Raw genomic sequence first — 13,331 nt, 5'->3', positions numbered from 1 at the left:
CAACACACAGTAGCTGCCTTCTCCAGGAGCAGGATCAACATTGTATACTAATTGAAGCTTTATTCCTTCATGAATCATTTTAAGAAGACAGTGTTACCATTACCCATTACAGTTCCTCTTACAATTAGCCAAGCAACCTGAGTTGTGAGATCTCATAAATTTGTTCTGTCTTGCCTCATAATGCTGTTACTTAACACAATTGATCAAAACTAACTGTCCTTCCTTTCTTCCTCCTGCTCTGAGATGTCATGTTTTTAGATAACACGCCAGACTTGTCACTCTTATTTCAGATGAAAGTAACTTTTCATGTTTATTCATGCAAAAATAGAACATTCAATTACACTCTTGTAGTAATAGACACAACCTCATGTCCTGCTCCCTCCCCCCGTCCCCCTTCCTTCTTTTTTAAAATTGTTTGGAGATCTGTTTTGCTGGGGATTTTCTTCTTCTATTACTCCTGTTACCTTCAGGATTCTTACCCTTCAGTATACTGTTTCGCATTACAGAAATACTGCAAGTAAAAGGAAAACTAGAGCTGTGGTGGTACCTGGTGATCATTTACCTGTCTCAATGTAGTAAGCAAGATGTAATCCTCAATCACTATGCAGCAATTCTGTGAGAAGCAGTGTGTCTTTCAGGAAAATACAGAAACTTGTCCACTTGCACGAAAGTTAAAACACAACAGGTAGTGACTCCATGTTGTATGTCTCATTTTATTAAGAATCATAGAATGTCAAAGGCTGGGAGAGACCTTCAGCATCCTCTAGTCCCAGCCTCACTGCCATGGGCAGGGACAACTCTCACTAGACCAGATTGCTCAAGGCCTTATCCAGCCTGGCTTTGAACAGTGCCAGAGTTGGGGCACCCACAACTCCCTGGGCAACCTGTTCCAGTGTCTTGCCACCCTCACAGTGAAGACATTTGATATAAATTTCCCTTCTTTCAGTTTGTACCCATTAGACCTTGTGCTATCACTACAGTCCCTCTCCAGCTTCCCTGTAGGACCCTTCAGATACTGCAGGTTTGCCAGGAGATCTCCACACAGCCTTCTCTTTTCCAGGCTGAACAGCCCCAGCTCTCTCAGCCTGTCTGGAGGAGGTATTCCAGTCCTCTCACCAATGTTGTGGCCTCCTCTGCACTTGCTCCAACAGTTCCATGTTTATTGCTTATGTTTGGGGCACTGGAAATAGTCTCAGTACTCCAAGTGGGGTCTCACAAGAGCAGAGGACCATGTGGGAAGTTTTATCATACAGCAGAAGTCGTCAAATAAATTCTGTTCTTTCTTTTATTTTTAAGCAGAAAAAATGCCAAAGGTTATTATAATGCACAGTGGTAAGTAGTGTGATTTTGATGATCACCACAAGACACCAAACACTTAAATACTGAGAAAAGCTCCATATGTTCTCAAATGTTTTCTGGGAAATAAAACCTGGAGGCTGACCTTCCTGCTCCCCATAACCAGCGCGAAGCACTAGGAGCACTGCAGGGTGCTCCAGCAGGGCTGCTCACCCAAGGAGCATGGTGTGCCTGCCCATCGCACCCCGTGAGCTGTGGGTGACTGTGCCCTGGCTGCCCACACACACTTGGGAGCGCAGCTGGTCCTCACAGCCTCAGGGTGGGCATGCTGCCAGGTATTTCCAAATGGGAATATGCATGCGTGCATGCAGGGGGTGTCCATGGACACTCAAGAGTGGGGTGCCAGTGGAGGAGGCTGTTTCTTTGGGATGGACCTTTGCCGTGGGAAGAGTAAGTGAGGGCCAAGAAACAGATTTGTCCACTGTTTTCCCAGGTGTGATGGACTGAACTTTGCTTGGGTGGTCTGGTTGAGCCAGTTTCCATGTTAACCTGGGACTGATGTCTTAAACAAAGTGTTTTCATATCAGATAGGGAAAAAAGGCACATCAGAAGCAGATCCTGCAGAGGTAGGGTAATGCTTTTTATCATGCCAATCTCCTTCCTTCTGGTGAGGCACCACTGTATCTAAAAATGCAAAACTCCCTCCAGGGCAAATCTGGGAGCAAACCTCTAAAGGGGTTCCTCTAGAAAGCAGATTCAAGTGGCCCCTCCCCCAGCTGGTTCAGGAAAATATTTACTTGGAGAAAAGTAGAAAAAACTGTTTATTTAACAGGCAAAGTATTCACAAGCACAAAAAAAAAAATTTAAAAAAATTCCAATATTAAACAATAAAACCTCTTGCCACTCTGAAGAGATGACAAACTCAGAAAGTCCCCTTGGTGGGCTGTAGCTCAGCTCACTCAGTCTCTGATCAGTCCCTCAGGTGCTGGAAATGCTGCGGCCCAGGCCTGGCCCGGTGGGCCACAGGTGCAGCTGCTGATGCTCTGCTGGGTGTTCAGTCCAGAGCAGGTTTGAACAGCTCCAAGAAAGAGGGAAAAAACCCCACAGTCCAGGGAACTTCTCTGCCTCAGCTAGCTAAAAAATAACTAAAAAGCAAAGGAGAGCTCTGTCCCACTGTCTGTGCTGCAGACAGCAAGGAGAAGGACGTGGGGGAGCAAGTGCAGTTTCTGGTAACAAACTGCGCACTTCTTCTCTCCCCCTTCACTCTCAGAACCAATCTTAAACGTGCAAAACTTATTTCTGGGCTAAACACATGAATGGGGATACAAGCATTATAAAGTCACCCCCAGGACAACATGGGAGTGTTCACACATATGCCTGAGGGTATACCTTCTTTCTGATAAGGCACAACTGGCAGAACTATGCAGCTGCCAGAGCATGGCCAAACAGCAGTTGTGCCATTAGAAGGCAACATAAGCCATCAAAGAGAAGTGGGGGCACATACAAGGCCTCTGCTGCTGGCAGAGCTGTGAGGGTGGCAGTTCTGACAGAAAGGGAGGGGAAAACTGACAGGGAGGTTGGAAAATGTCTTCAGCCACCTCCTGTATATCTGAGAGAAATGCTTACTATAGTCTTTTCTGAGCTGGCCACAGCCTGACTTTAACTAAGCCTGGGAAGTGCTCCTCTTCTCCCAGGCAGGAGGAACAGGAACAACTCAACATTCAATCAGTTCTTCAAACAAAGAGATGGTATTGAACACCACAGGGAGGGTATGGATCCCAGCTCCACCTTTCAGGCAGATGGGTTGCATGTCTTGGTGCTCTGTAAAGGGGTTTTGTCCCACCAGCATATTCAGATCCTATACAAGGAAAGCTCAGAGAGTACTAGATCCAAGATTTTAGATTCACTCAGTCTAGGCTGAGTGTTGTCTCCATCCTCTATCATAAAATTTGCAAGAGGAAGATCTTTTTTCTCTGTACCTCTTCCTCTACTCCTTCTACAAAACTATAGGAGTAGAAAAAACATTCATTAGATTCAGTAGGAAACCATTCCACTCCCTTTCACAAAGCAGCAGAGTACTCAGGAGTCACACAAATGTAGTTCCAGCAGAAGAAAACATAGATGTAGTGTTTTCCAGAATACAGAAAAAACCCTCGAAAACCTTTTGAGAGGAAAGGCTTATTTTCATTGCTTCTTTCCTTTGCTTGGCCTTTTTTTTTTTTTTTTGCTTGAACCTAGACAATCATCTATTGTCTATCCAGAATGGGGTGGCAGAGAACTAATTTGGTCCCTCTGGAATGGCTGTAAAGAGATACATGGTACCTTTCCCACCCCACTTCAGAATTCTTCCCAGTCTAAGAGGAATTACAAGGATGGCTTTCTTGCCTGAAGCCAGTTCATGCAAAGTGTGTGGGAAGCATGGCAGACCTCTCTTGCATAATCATGATGTGCAGCAGGTCACTCCTTATGAAAGAGACACATTACAATTTGTCTGTAACTTAGTTTTGAGGACATCTGTCCATCTGTGTTGCTTAGAATATCTGACTAATGAGTCAGCACCAATTCCTCAGGTCACAACATAGCTTGACAAGCCAGAATCAAACCTGACTGCTCTGCCACATGAAAGAATTGAGCAATAATTGAGCACTGTGATAACAAAACTGAAAAAAAGATGACATAAATGTAGAATTGTGATTAACTGCTCATTGTCCATGCAGACTGGTGACAGGTGGTGTCCCTCTGGGGTCAGTACTGAGGCCAATACTCTTCAACACTTTTGCCAGCAGCACGTACAGTGGGATCAAGGGCACCCTCTGTTTGGCACCAACACCAAGCGGTGTGGAGCACCACTGGCAGGCAGCAGTGCCATCCAGAGGGGCCTGGACAGGCTGGAGGGGTGGTGAGTCAAGGGGTTAAGTTAGAAATGTAGTTAGTAAAGAACAAGGAAATTAATCAATACCAGGTGGGGATAACTGAAACAAGGCTGGGGATGACAGGTGATATATGAAGTATTGTAAGAGTGCAGGAGCCATAAATACCCATGGCTTCTAAGAATGAGAGGTTTGGACTGTGACCTGCAGGCCAAGGAGCACCTTGACACAGGTGAAGAGCTTACCATGAGGAAGATGTCTTACTTCTTCTCCAGAAGCCCACCGACCAAAAAGAGGACAATTGGGCAGATGTAATGGATATTCAGCTAATTATAATATTAGGTGAGAGCTAATGTTTTTATAATAAGCAAGGTAGAAATCTGGAAGCCATTCGAATATGTAAAACTTTTTTGGATAAACAGAGAGCAGGTGTTTGTGACTTTTTTACACATGCATTTGGAAATTACTCGGCACGTGTCCAGCACTGTAATTAATGCACCCTCTTTTCAACTTTAATTAGTTGAAGAGTTGTCTGTCCATGCTGCAGTGTGTCTGTGCAAACCCCATGAAGGCCAACAAGGCAAAGTGCAGGGTGCTGTACCTGGGTTGTGGCAATCTCAGACACAGCTACAGGATGAGTGGAGATTGACAGCAGCCCTGAGAAGAACAACTTGGGGGTGGTAACTGATGAGAAACTTAACATGACCCAGCCATGAGCACTCCCAGCCCAGAAAGGCAATGGGATCCTGGGCTGCATGCAAAGCAGCATGGGCAGCAGGGCCAGGGAGGGGATTCTGCCCCTCTGCTCTGGTGAGACCCACCTGGAGTACTGAGAACAGCTCTGGTGCCTCCAGCAATAAACATGGAAATGTTGGAGCAAGTGCAGAGGAGGCCACATTGGTAAGAGGGCTGGAGCACTTCCCCCAGACAAGCTGAGAGAGTTGGGGCTATTCAGCCTGGAAAAGAGAAGGCTGTGTGGAAACCTACTGGCAATCCTGCAGTATCTGAAGGGTCCTACAGGGAAGCTGGAGAGGGACTCTTCATCAGCAACTGTAGTGAAAGGACAAGGTGTAATGGGTACAAACTGAAAGAAGGGAAATTTATATCAAATATTGGGAAGAAATCCTTTTCTGGGAGGGTGGCAAGATACTGGAACAGGCTGCCCAGGGAGCTGTGGGTGCCCTGACCCTGGCACTGTTCAAAGCCAGGTTGGATAAGGTCTTGAGCAACTTGATGTAGTGAGAGGTGTCTCTGCCCATGGCAGGGACCAGATGATGCTGAAGGTCCCTTCTAACCCTTGACATTCTGTGACTCTATGAAACTCCCCAGTCAAACCATTTAAATAGTGCCTTGCCAGTCTCCTCTACCTGCCCATATATATAAAATTTTATGTATTTTCTTATCACAATCATTACCTGTGGATAATGGGGGAATACAAAGGAGTATTTCAGTTGCAACAATAGCTACATTGTGACAGTTGCTTCCTGTCACATTCTGTCCCTATTTTTGCTGCTGTTCTGCGCAATTCACTCAAAAATACCAACTGAAGTGGAGTAAGTACTTTATTGATAGAGTATCACACAGAGTTCAAAAACCATTGGACAGCTTGGAGCCTAGCCATGTACTTCCATGTGCGAAATTCAGATGAAATCTGTTGTTTACTTCAGTATGGAATCTTCACTTGCTAAAAGGGAAGAAAACACAAACATGATTAAAGCTATTAGCCATGCAGAACAAAAACATGCAAAGCATAAAAAAACCCCAAACATAAAGCCTATCTTTATGTAATTTCCTTCTGGCCAGTATTTATGATTCCCACTTCTGTTTATTCAACAGAATTGTAATTAACAGCTCTGGGTTGATGGCAAACTTTTAAGTTTACTCATCAGTAAAAGACAGTTTTCTGAACTGACAAGTCAAATGAGCCCAGAAAAAGCCACCACTGCAGGTATGTCCATCTTAAAGAACAATCTTCAGCAACTGCACTGCACATAAAGAGAGTTTAACAACTGCTTTTCTAAAAAAAACCAGATCAAACCCATTGTTGGGAACAACAGATGTGTCACCTATGTGCCACTTTTAAACAGATTCAACATTCTAAAGCAATAATCATGAAAATTTCCTTACTAAGTGGCCTGGCAACATTACAGCACAGCCTCCACCTCCAAAAATACAGAAAGTTTAATCTAACTAGAGAACATCTTAAAGATCCGGTTTTTTTTTAGTCCATGGCCAATAGAGATGATGTATTTAAGAAGGCAAAAAACTTTATCTCCAGTAAGTCATAGACAAAACATATTTTAATTTCTGTATGTGTAGTTAATTTAATTATAGTGTTTTGTTCAATAATAATTTTGTTTAGAACAATGCAAATGTTCTTTCATATGGAAAGAGTTACAGAGCGTGTATCTGCACCAAGAGCAGCCTGAGTTGTTAATCAATTTTCTTAAAATTCTTCTTAGTTTTAAGTCTACCTAAAAACCCTAGGTGAAACAAAGCTAGAGAGTACATTCCTCTGTATGGCAGAGGGGAAGAAATCCTCCGTTAGACCCACAGAGGGAACAGAAGAAATAATCCTAAGGAGAAGGGAAACAATGCTGCAGCAGGAATACTACGGTGGAAGGGAATGAGAACAAAAGCAGCAGTATTAGCTGCAAATGATGCCCTCCAGCACACCCTCTGCACGTGAGAGATACAACAAAAGCAGCTCTAACACTGCAATATACAAAAAGACCAAGCTGACCTCTAGCAATACACGTGTGATGCCACTTAAAAGTCTCAAGTTGCAATTACGTACTATTGCCTATGCCCTATATTTAGTCATATTTGTGAGGTTCCTACACTGCATGGAGCAAAGGGCTTGCTTGCACATCCAGATGAAAAAGGGACATGACAGCACAGCTGATATATAGATTCAGTTATTCCTCACAGAATAATGAGCATCTTTTAGCAGTTTGTTCCCTTGGTGGAAATTCAGCCATTTAACAAGTCCTGACTGTTGCAAAAGTGTTACGGTTTGCTCTGACAAGCTTTTCAAAATGCAGGCATAATGAAACAGCAGTACTATTTACTCCTCACACGGCCCTAACCCGCGCCTCCAGGGATTAGCTGCAGGCCCCAGTTTCTCTTACGAGCACTGCGGTGGACCACCAGTCCTGCAGCCTAGCGCCTGCAACACAGTGTGGGATGAATACACTAAACCGAGAAACTACCTTCTGCAAGCTCTTTTGCAATTCGCTCCAGTTCTTCACGTTTCTTTTTCTCCTCCGCCTCTATTCTTCTCTCTTCTTCAGCAATCGGCTTCAGGTAGTCTGCCATCAACATAAGCCCTTTAAAACATAACTTCCCGAACCCCCTGCGGAAAGCTCCGCTCCTGCGGGTTCGGTCAAAAAGGAGCAGAAGCCAGTTTCGCTGGCAGAAAAGCACATTTCATAGGGATCTGGGGTTTCACACTAGCAGGGCCGCCCGGCAGGGCCGCGGCCGGGCCGAGGGAGGGAAATGGCGGCCAGGACATTTGAAGGTGCCCTTGAGGGGCGGGCGCGGGGGAGCGGCCGACCGGGACGCCGCACTCACCGTATCGCTTCTTGCCGTAGATCATCCCCACGAGCAGCGCCGAGTACCGGGTGAACTGCGGGAGGCAGAGACAAGGACGCGCCCTTCGCTCAGCCCACAGGCACGGCCGGCCCCCATCGCCCCGCGCCCCGGCCCGGCGGCCCGGGCGACCCTCCCCGCGCCCCCGCACCCCCGGCACAGCCCCGGCGATCCCCCCAGCGCTCTCACCTTGATGAGCGGGGACACCTGCACCGGCGGGATCATCCTGGCGGTGGCGGCGGCGGCGGCCGGAACTAAGCGCGGCGGCAGGAAGGGGTGGGAACAGCCGTGACCGGGAAGCCAAATGCGGTGCCGCCCTCTGCTTCCCGAACGCCGGCGGGTCCGTCCCTCAAAGAGCTCCGGCGGCGTAGGGGCCGCAGCGTCTCCGCCACGAGGAGGGGCTGAGGGAGCTATGACGATGCAGCCTGTGAGAAGGATCGAGGGGATCTCATCCATGTTTTTCAATGACAAATGCACACAGACTGAACGGCAGGAAATTCCTTGTAAATGGAACAAAAGATAACCACTCTTTTATTTTTTATTTTTTAATAATTTTTTTTATCTCATAGGGGTAATTGGACATTAAAACCTGTTGAGCGCTTTGAAAACATATACTAGAATTATTTTTTCATTGTCAAGGTAGTCAAGTATTGGTATAGGTTGGCCAGGGAAGTGGTGCAGTCACCTTCCCTGGAGATGTTCAAGAGGCATGAGGATCGGGTGCAGGTGATGTGGTTTAGTGGTCTAGGGGTTACAGTGGCACTGCTGGGTGAACAGCTGGACTGGATGATCTTAAAGGTCTCTTACAACCTTAATGATTCTGTCATTAAATGGTTATGGTGTCTCTGTGCAGATGCTCAGTCGGACTGGACAAAGACCTCTGCAAGCCAACCCTGCTTCAAACTGGAGGGTTGGACTAGACGGTCTTCAGAGGCCCCTTCCAATGACATCCGTTCTGTGGTTCTGGGATTGCAATTACTGTATTTCAGTTTAATTTTCATAGATACAAAATCCTGTGGTCATTAGCAATTCTATCAAGAACAACTAGTTACAGTTATATTTGGGAATGATCTCCTACTCGAAAATGACACAATTCAAATTGATGAAGTTTCTTTCTAAAGAACTTGAAATGATGCTAAATGACCTCTCTTTATATAAAGTCTCATATCATGTTTGTGCTTAGGTTTAGGTTCTGATATATTACCAATTTGGGTTGAATAATGCTATTTTGACTGCAAGCAAAAATAAAATGGTTCTTTCTACTGCAGAACAAATTACTTATTTGTAAGTGGGGTAAACAAAAAAATCAGAAACAAACCAACCCAGAAAAACCAAACCAACCAAAATGACGCATACACACACACCAAAAAAAAAAAAAAAAAAAAGGCAGCATTATTGAGCCAGTACAGTGCCTAGTAATATTTATACATGGCTTTATACAAAGCATCTTTATAAACACTGAAATGAAACTCCTTGGCTAGTTTTTGGGTTTCATTCTCTTCAGGTACCATGAGAAGTAGAATCAACATTTCTTTACATCACATTAAAAACACTTTGGTATTTTGTAAAAAAAATCACAAAATTGCTGAGGTTGGAAGGGACCTTAGTGACCTTGTAGGAAAAACCCACCTAACGTAATTTTAATTACAGACATCGGCCTTAAAGTTCACCTACAGAGAAGAAATAAATGGCTTGAAGTTTTGTTTCTTCACTGATTGCAATTTATTACAAATACACATATTCACTACTTACTATGTGTCTGCTGCACATTAGAAACAAAACCATACAGAACCAAAAGTGCTTTTATTAAGTATCAGAAAAAGTGCTATACACAACACAATGGAAGTAATTTAACCACAACTAGGTATTAATCCCCTTGAATAGCTGAATGTACTCTTCATGAGAAGTATGTAATATTCACAATGACATATTCGGTATCAAGGTGCTTCAAAACAAAAGCACAAGTGCTTTCAAGACTGATCTCAACTAAAACAAGATATTTGTTTTTCACCTGTAATTTCTTCAGGCATATTTTGCCACTTTTTTTTTCATGATGAACAACAAAATTCCCCAAATGCCTTTAATTATGGCATTAAAGTTGTCAGGCACTAAGATAATTCAAGATACAAATTAATCACTCTGCCAGAAGGAAATGTAATGGCTTCTAGGGCAGCCAGAGTTTAGATGATTTGAAAAGCACAATACTTATTCAGCTGCATGTAAGTGTAAAAAAAAAAAAAAAATTCAACATTATCATGGACAGGAACTTCCAGGGGTTAGTTTCTTCTACTGTCTTCCTGAGACTCAGAAATCTGTGGGACCGCTTAGTTGTCCAAACTCAGGAGAAAGCTTAACTCCTTTACCTGATGTGGAACTCTCACACATTGCAGTCTCATATTCTCTTTGAATATGACACCATGCCTTCTGAATAACAGAAGGATGTTCCATTGCCAGACAAAAAACAGACACAAAAAGCCTGAGAAATTAAAACACTTCAGACAAGAAGCTTCTGCAGGACAGAAAAAAAATTACATCTAATCACAGAGCTCTTTTCCCTCAGAAAATGTCAAAGCTAGTTGAAACTTGGATGCAAAGCCACACGAATCCTCATTTGTTACACACTTTTAAAAAAAGAATAGATGTGGCCAAAGAACTTGTGTTCAGATGGCTTGGAAGACTGCTATCACAATTGCAACTCCCATCCAAACTCACACAGAGCCACTCAAACAGTTAGATTTCTAACTGCTATCCCCTGTTTGTGACTATGCAGGACAGACCATTGAAAAAAACCATTAAAAAATTTAACATTGGAAAAAAAAAAAAAAAGAAACCAGTAACTTGTATGCACACATGTTCTACTATGATGTACCATCCAGAAATCCAGATGTCTCTGTGTTTTCCATGCCTCACATTCTCTTACATAGAAACTAAACCAACTTCTGTGTTTGGCTGCCATTTTCCTGGGTATCTGCGCACTTCTTAATTGATCATTGCTGCAGTTACATGTCAAGCAGCATTTTTTTCTATAAGGCAATACCAGAAGAAGGGGAACATGCTTTTCTTTGCATCCCCTCTTTATCCAATATTTTCAATAGCAGATTTTGGAGAAAGGGTCTTGAGCATGGCCAGCTTAAACATAAATATGCCCCAGTTATGGTCAATACAGGCTTTGGTTTACATCAATATAATCCACACACGAATATAATGCGAGTTAGAGGAGCTGAAGTTGATCTCTTAACTTCACATGCACTGTGCAGAAATTTAGGACAGTGTTTCATTTGGAGACAAACATGCCTCCTCTTCTTCTAACAATACAACCTTGTGTCTGGAGAGAGACATCACAGACTTTATGGCAGTTAAAGAAATTCTAACAAAAATGCGCAAGGCAAGAAAAGCAAATGGGATTACAATCTGCATAAGATGGAAAATTGCAGTGCTAAATTCACTTAACAAGCAAGTTAGAAAGAAGGCCCCCAGGCTTACGCAAGGGTAAAGAGCCAACTTGGCAAACATGAAGGCATGCTCCTTGCCACCATATCTAGCAAAGGCATGCAAAGTTTCCTCTTCATTGAGAAGGGCTGTAGTCCATATTGCAAACTGAAATATGCTGGCAAAGAAAGTGATCACACAGCTGACCTGAATGGCTTCTATTTCATTATGAGACTTTTCTGCAAATTCACTGGTCAGCTGGTAAGCTAGTGGAAGCCCACCAATGAAAGCCAATGAAAGTATGTTGAGCAGTCCCATTAACCGGGTAGCTTTTGTTACATAAAGGAAAAGAGAGTGATGGACAAACCACAGGAGACCAATTGTAACAAATGAGCCAAAGTAAGCAAGGTAGTTTGGCCCATATTCACTTAAAGCTTCAAGAAGACTGCCATGGAACTTCTCCTCAACTTCTCTGGGGTCAGGAACATTGTCTTCACTGTGGAGAGAAAAATTAATTTACTTTGCATATTCCTGTTATAAAAACACATCTGGAGCAAGACTGAATTATGCTGCTTTACTTTGAGAAAGTAGTGAACAACAGGAATCCACCCTGTACTTCTCTAGTAATTTAGAAACAGTGTTTCAAATAATAGCTCTGCAAAGAAATAATATATATATAAGGAAATCTGAATGCAGGTTGGTATTCCTTTGGGTTAATAAAGTTTATACAGAGACTAAACAGCTTTTATTGACAAAAAGCTTTCATCTGAAAACATACCTAAGCAAAAAAAGGAAGCTTTGTTCTTCAAGACTCTACATCCCAACATGTATTATGCACACTGATGATCATTACTGCTGGAATGTGGGTGTTAAAAGTATCTTTGGTTTGTTCTCTGTGTCCTTCCAGAAAATCATACTTTAAAGTAACCACTGCAGATTTTGGAGGTCAAACACAATGTTTGATTAATTTTATTTCCTCAAATGTTACACACCGACAGAAGTTCATGTGTTTAACAAGACAAAGTGTAAGAACCAGCACAAAGCCTTACCATATATCCAAAATGAGCAGCGTTGCTACAATGGCATAGACTCCATCACTGAATGCTTCTACTCGTTCCTTACTCAGAGGCTCACTGAGGTAAAAAGTGAAGGTTTCTAAGCTATGAGGTTCCTCCTCTTCACCTCTCTGACCTGGAAACAAATCCAGAGGCTTAATCATGAAAAGAAGTATAAAATAAGGTAGTTCAACAACCTACCTTTTTTCCCTATCTACCTAAACTTTTCTTTAGACAAAAGGATGTCAGTCACTCTACTTTTTTTGGCATATGTGCCTCTCCCTGAAATTTATGTTTCTTTCAAGACAAGTGCTTCAGGAACAAAAACAACAAAAAAAGCTTTTTCCTTTAAACTGTATGGCAAACCATTAATAATGACTCCAAGCTGTAACTGAACAAAACAAATCAGATGCTGTACTTCAGGAAGCCCTAATAGCTCTAGGGCTGCTATGACAGCTTGGAGAACTTAGACTACATGGTAGTAAAAACCTGTTTTGAAAAAAAACATGGGGGCTGAACAAGGATATTAAACTCACTTAAAATAATTCAAGGTGTAGTTTTTATAGGAAATGTTTAACACATCTCTAAAGAGTGAACTCAGAAGTGCCTAGCTAGCGAAAACACACTGCTTCAGGTATATATATATATAAGGTTAAGGTTTCACAGGAATGCAAGCAGGTGTAATCACAAGAAATTCAGTAAAGCAGTATTTCAGCCATCTGATAGGGTGAGGTAGATATGTGACCTGACTGCAAACCACACTGGCCCCATCAAAGTAACATGGACAATATTTGCGTGTGTTTATTCTAGGCTCTGAGTCTGGCTTCATCCTTTTAGAACATTTCTGCCTCCCTGTTATTGCTGCCACATGGGGGAGTGAGGAGTATGGTCACATTTGCACTGGAAACAGACAGACTTGTACTAGTCTGAACAGCAGCAGTAGAAGTACAAAGGCATTATTCTTCTGCCCCAGCTTGGGAGTATCAGTACCAAAGACATTATCTCTTCAGTGGTTTTGTGGTCCCTCTCAGAGGGACACTGCACCTTTCAGCTAAGTAGGTCACATGATATCCCCTGCTCCTTAGATTTT

The 13,331-nt window shown here is 43.0% G+C and overlaps 2 protein-coding genes across 2 annotated transcripts in view; both read right to left on the bottom strand.

Annotated features, from left to right (window-relative positions):
- Positions 1-5,710: 5,710 nt before the first annotated feature.
- On the bottom strand, positions 5,711-8,105 carry ATP5ME (ATP synthase membrane subunit e). Its single transcript, XM_071424640.1, has 4 exons — positions 7,947-8,105; positions 7,740-7,794; positions 7,379-7,477; positions 5,711-5,850 (listed from the first exon to the last, which is right to left on the bottom strand). Exons 1-4 carry the CDS (start codon positions 7,980-7,982, stop codon positions 5,825-5,827), a joined length of 216 nt encoding a protein of 71 aa, XP_071280741.1. The 5' UTR covers positions 7,983-8,105; the 3' UTR covers positions 5,711-5,824.
- A 1,436-nt stretch (positions 8,106-9,541) lies between these two features.
- The window catches only part of TMEM175 (transmembrane protein 175), a 12,395-nt gene continuing 8,605 nt past the window's right edge, over positions 9,542-13,331 (bottom strand). The window contains exons 9-10 of the mRNA XM_071424639.1: positions 12,236-12,377; positions 9,542-11,682 (exon numbers count right to left, since the gene is read on the bottom strand). Coding sequence (XP_071280740.1) covers positions 11,019-11,682; positions 12,236-12,377 — 806 coding nt within the window. The 3' untranslated portion in view covers positions 9,542-11,018. The remainder of the gene's footprint in view (positions 11,683-12,235; positions 12,378-13,331) is intronic.

The sequence above is a fragment of the Agelaius tricolor genome, unplaced genomic scaffold (genome assembly GCF_023055355.1).
Source record: "Agelaius tricolor isolate 1412-34295 unplaced genomic scaffold, bAgeTri1.0.p SCAF_4, whole genome shotgun sequence".
In the NCBI taxonomy this organism is placed as follows: domain Eukaryota; kingdom Metazoa; phylum Chordata; class Aves; order Passeriformes; family Icteridae; genus Agelaius; species Agelaius tricolor.
This window is presented reverse-complemented; position numbering and strand designations above follow the sequence as displayed.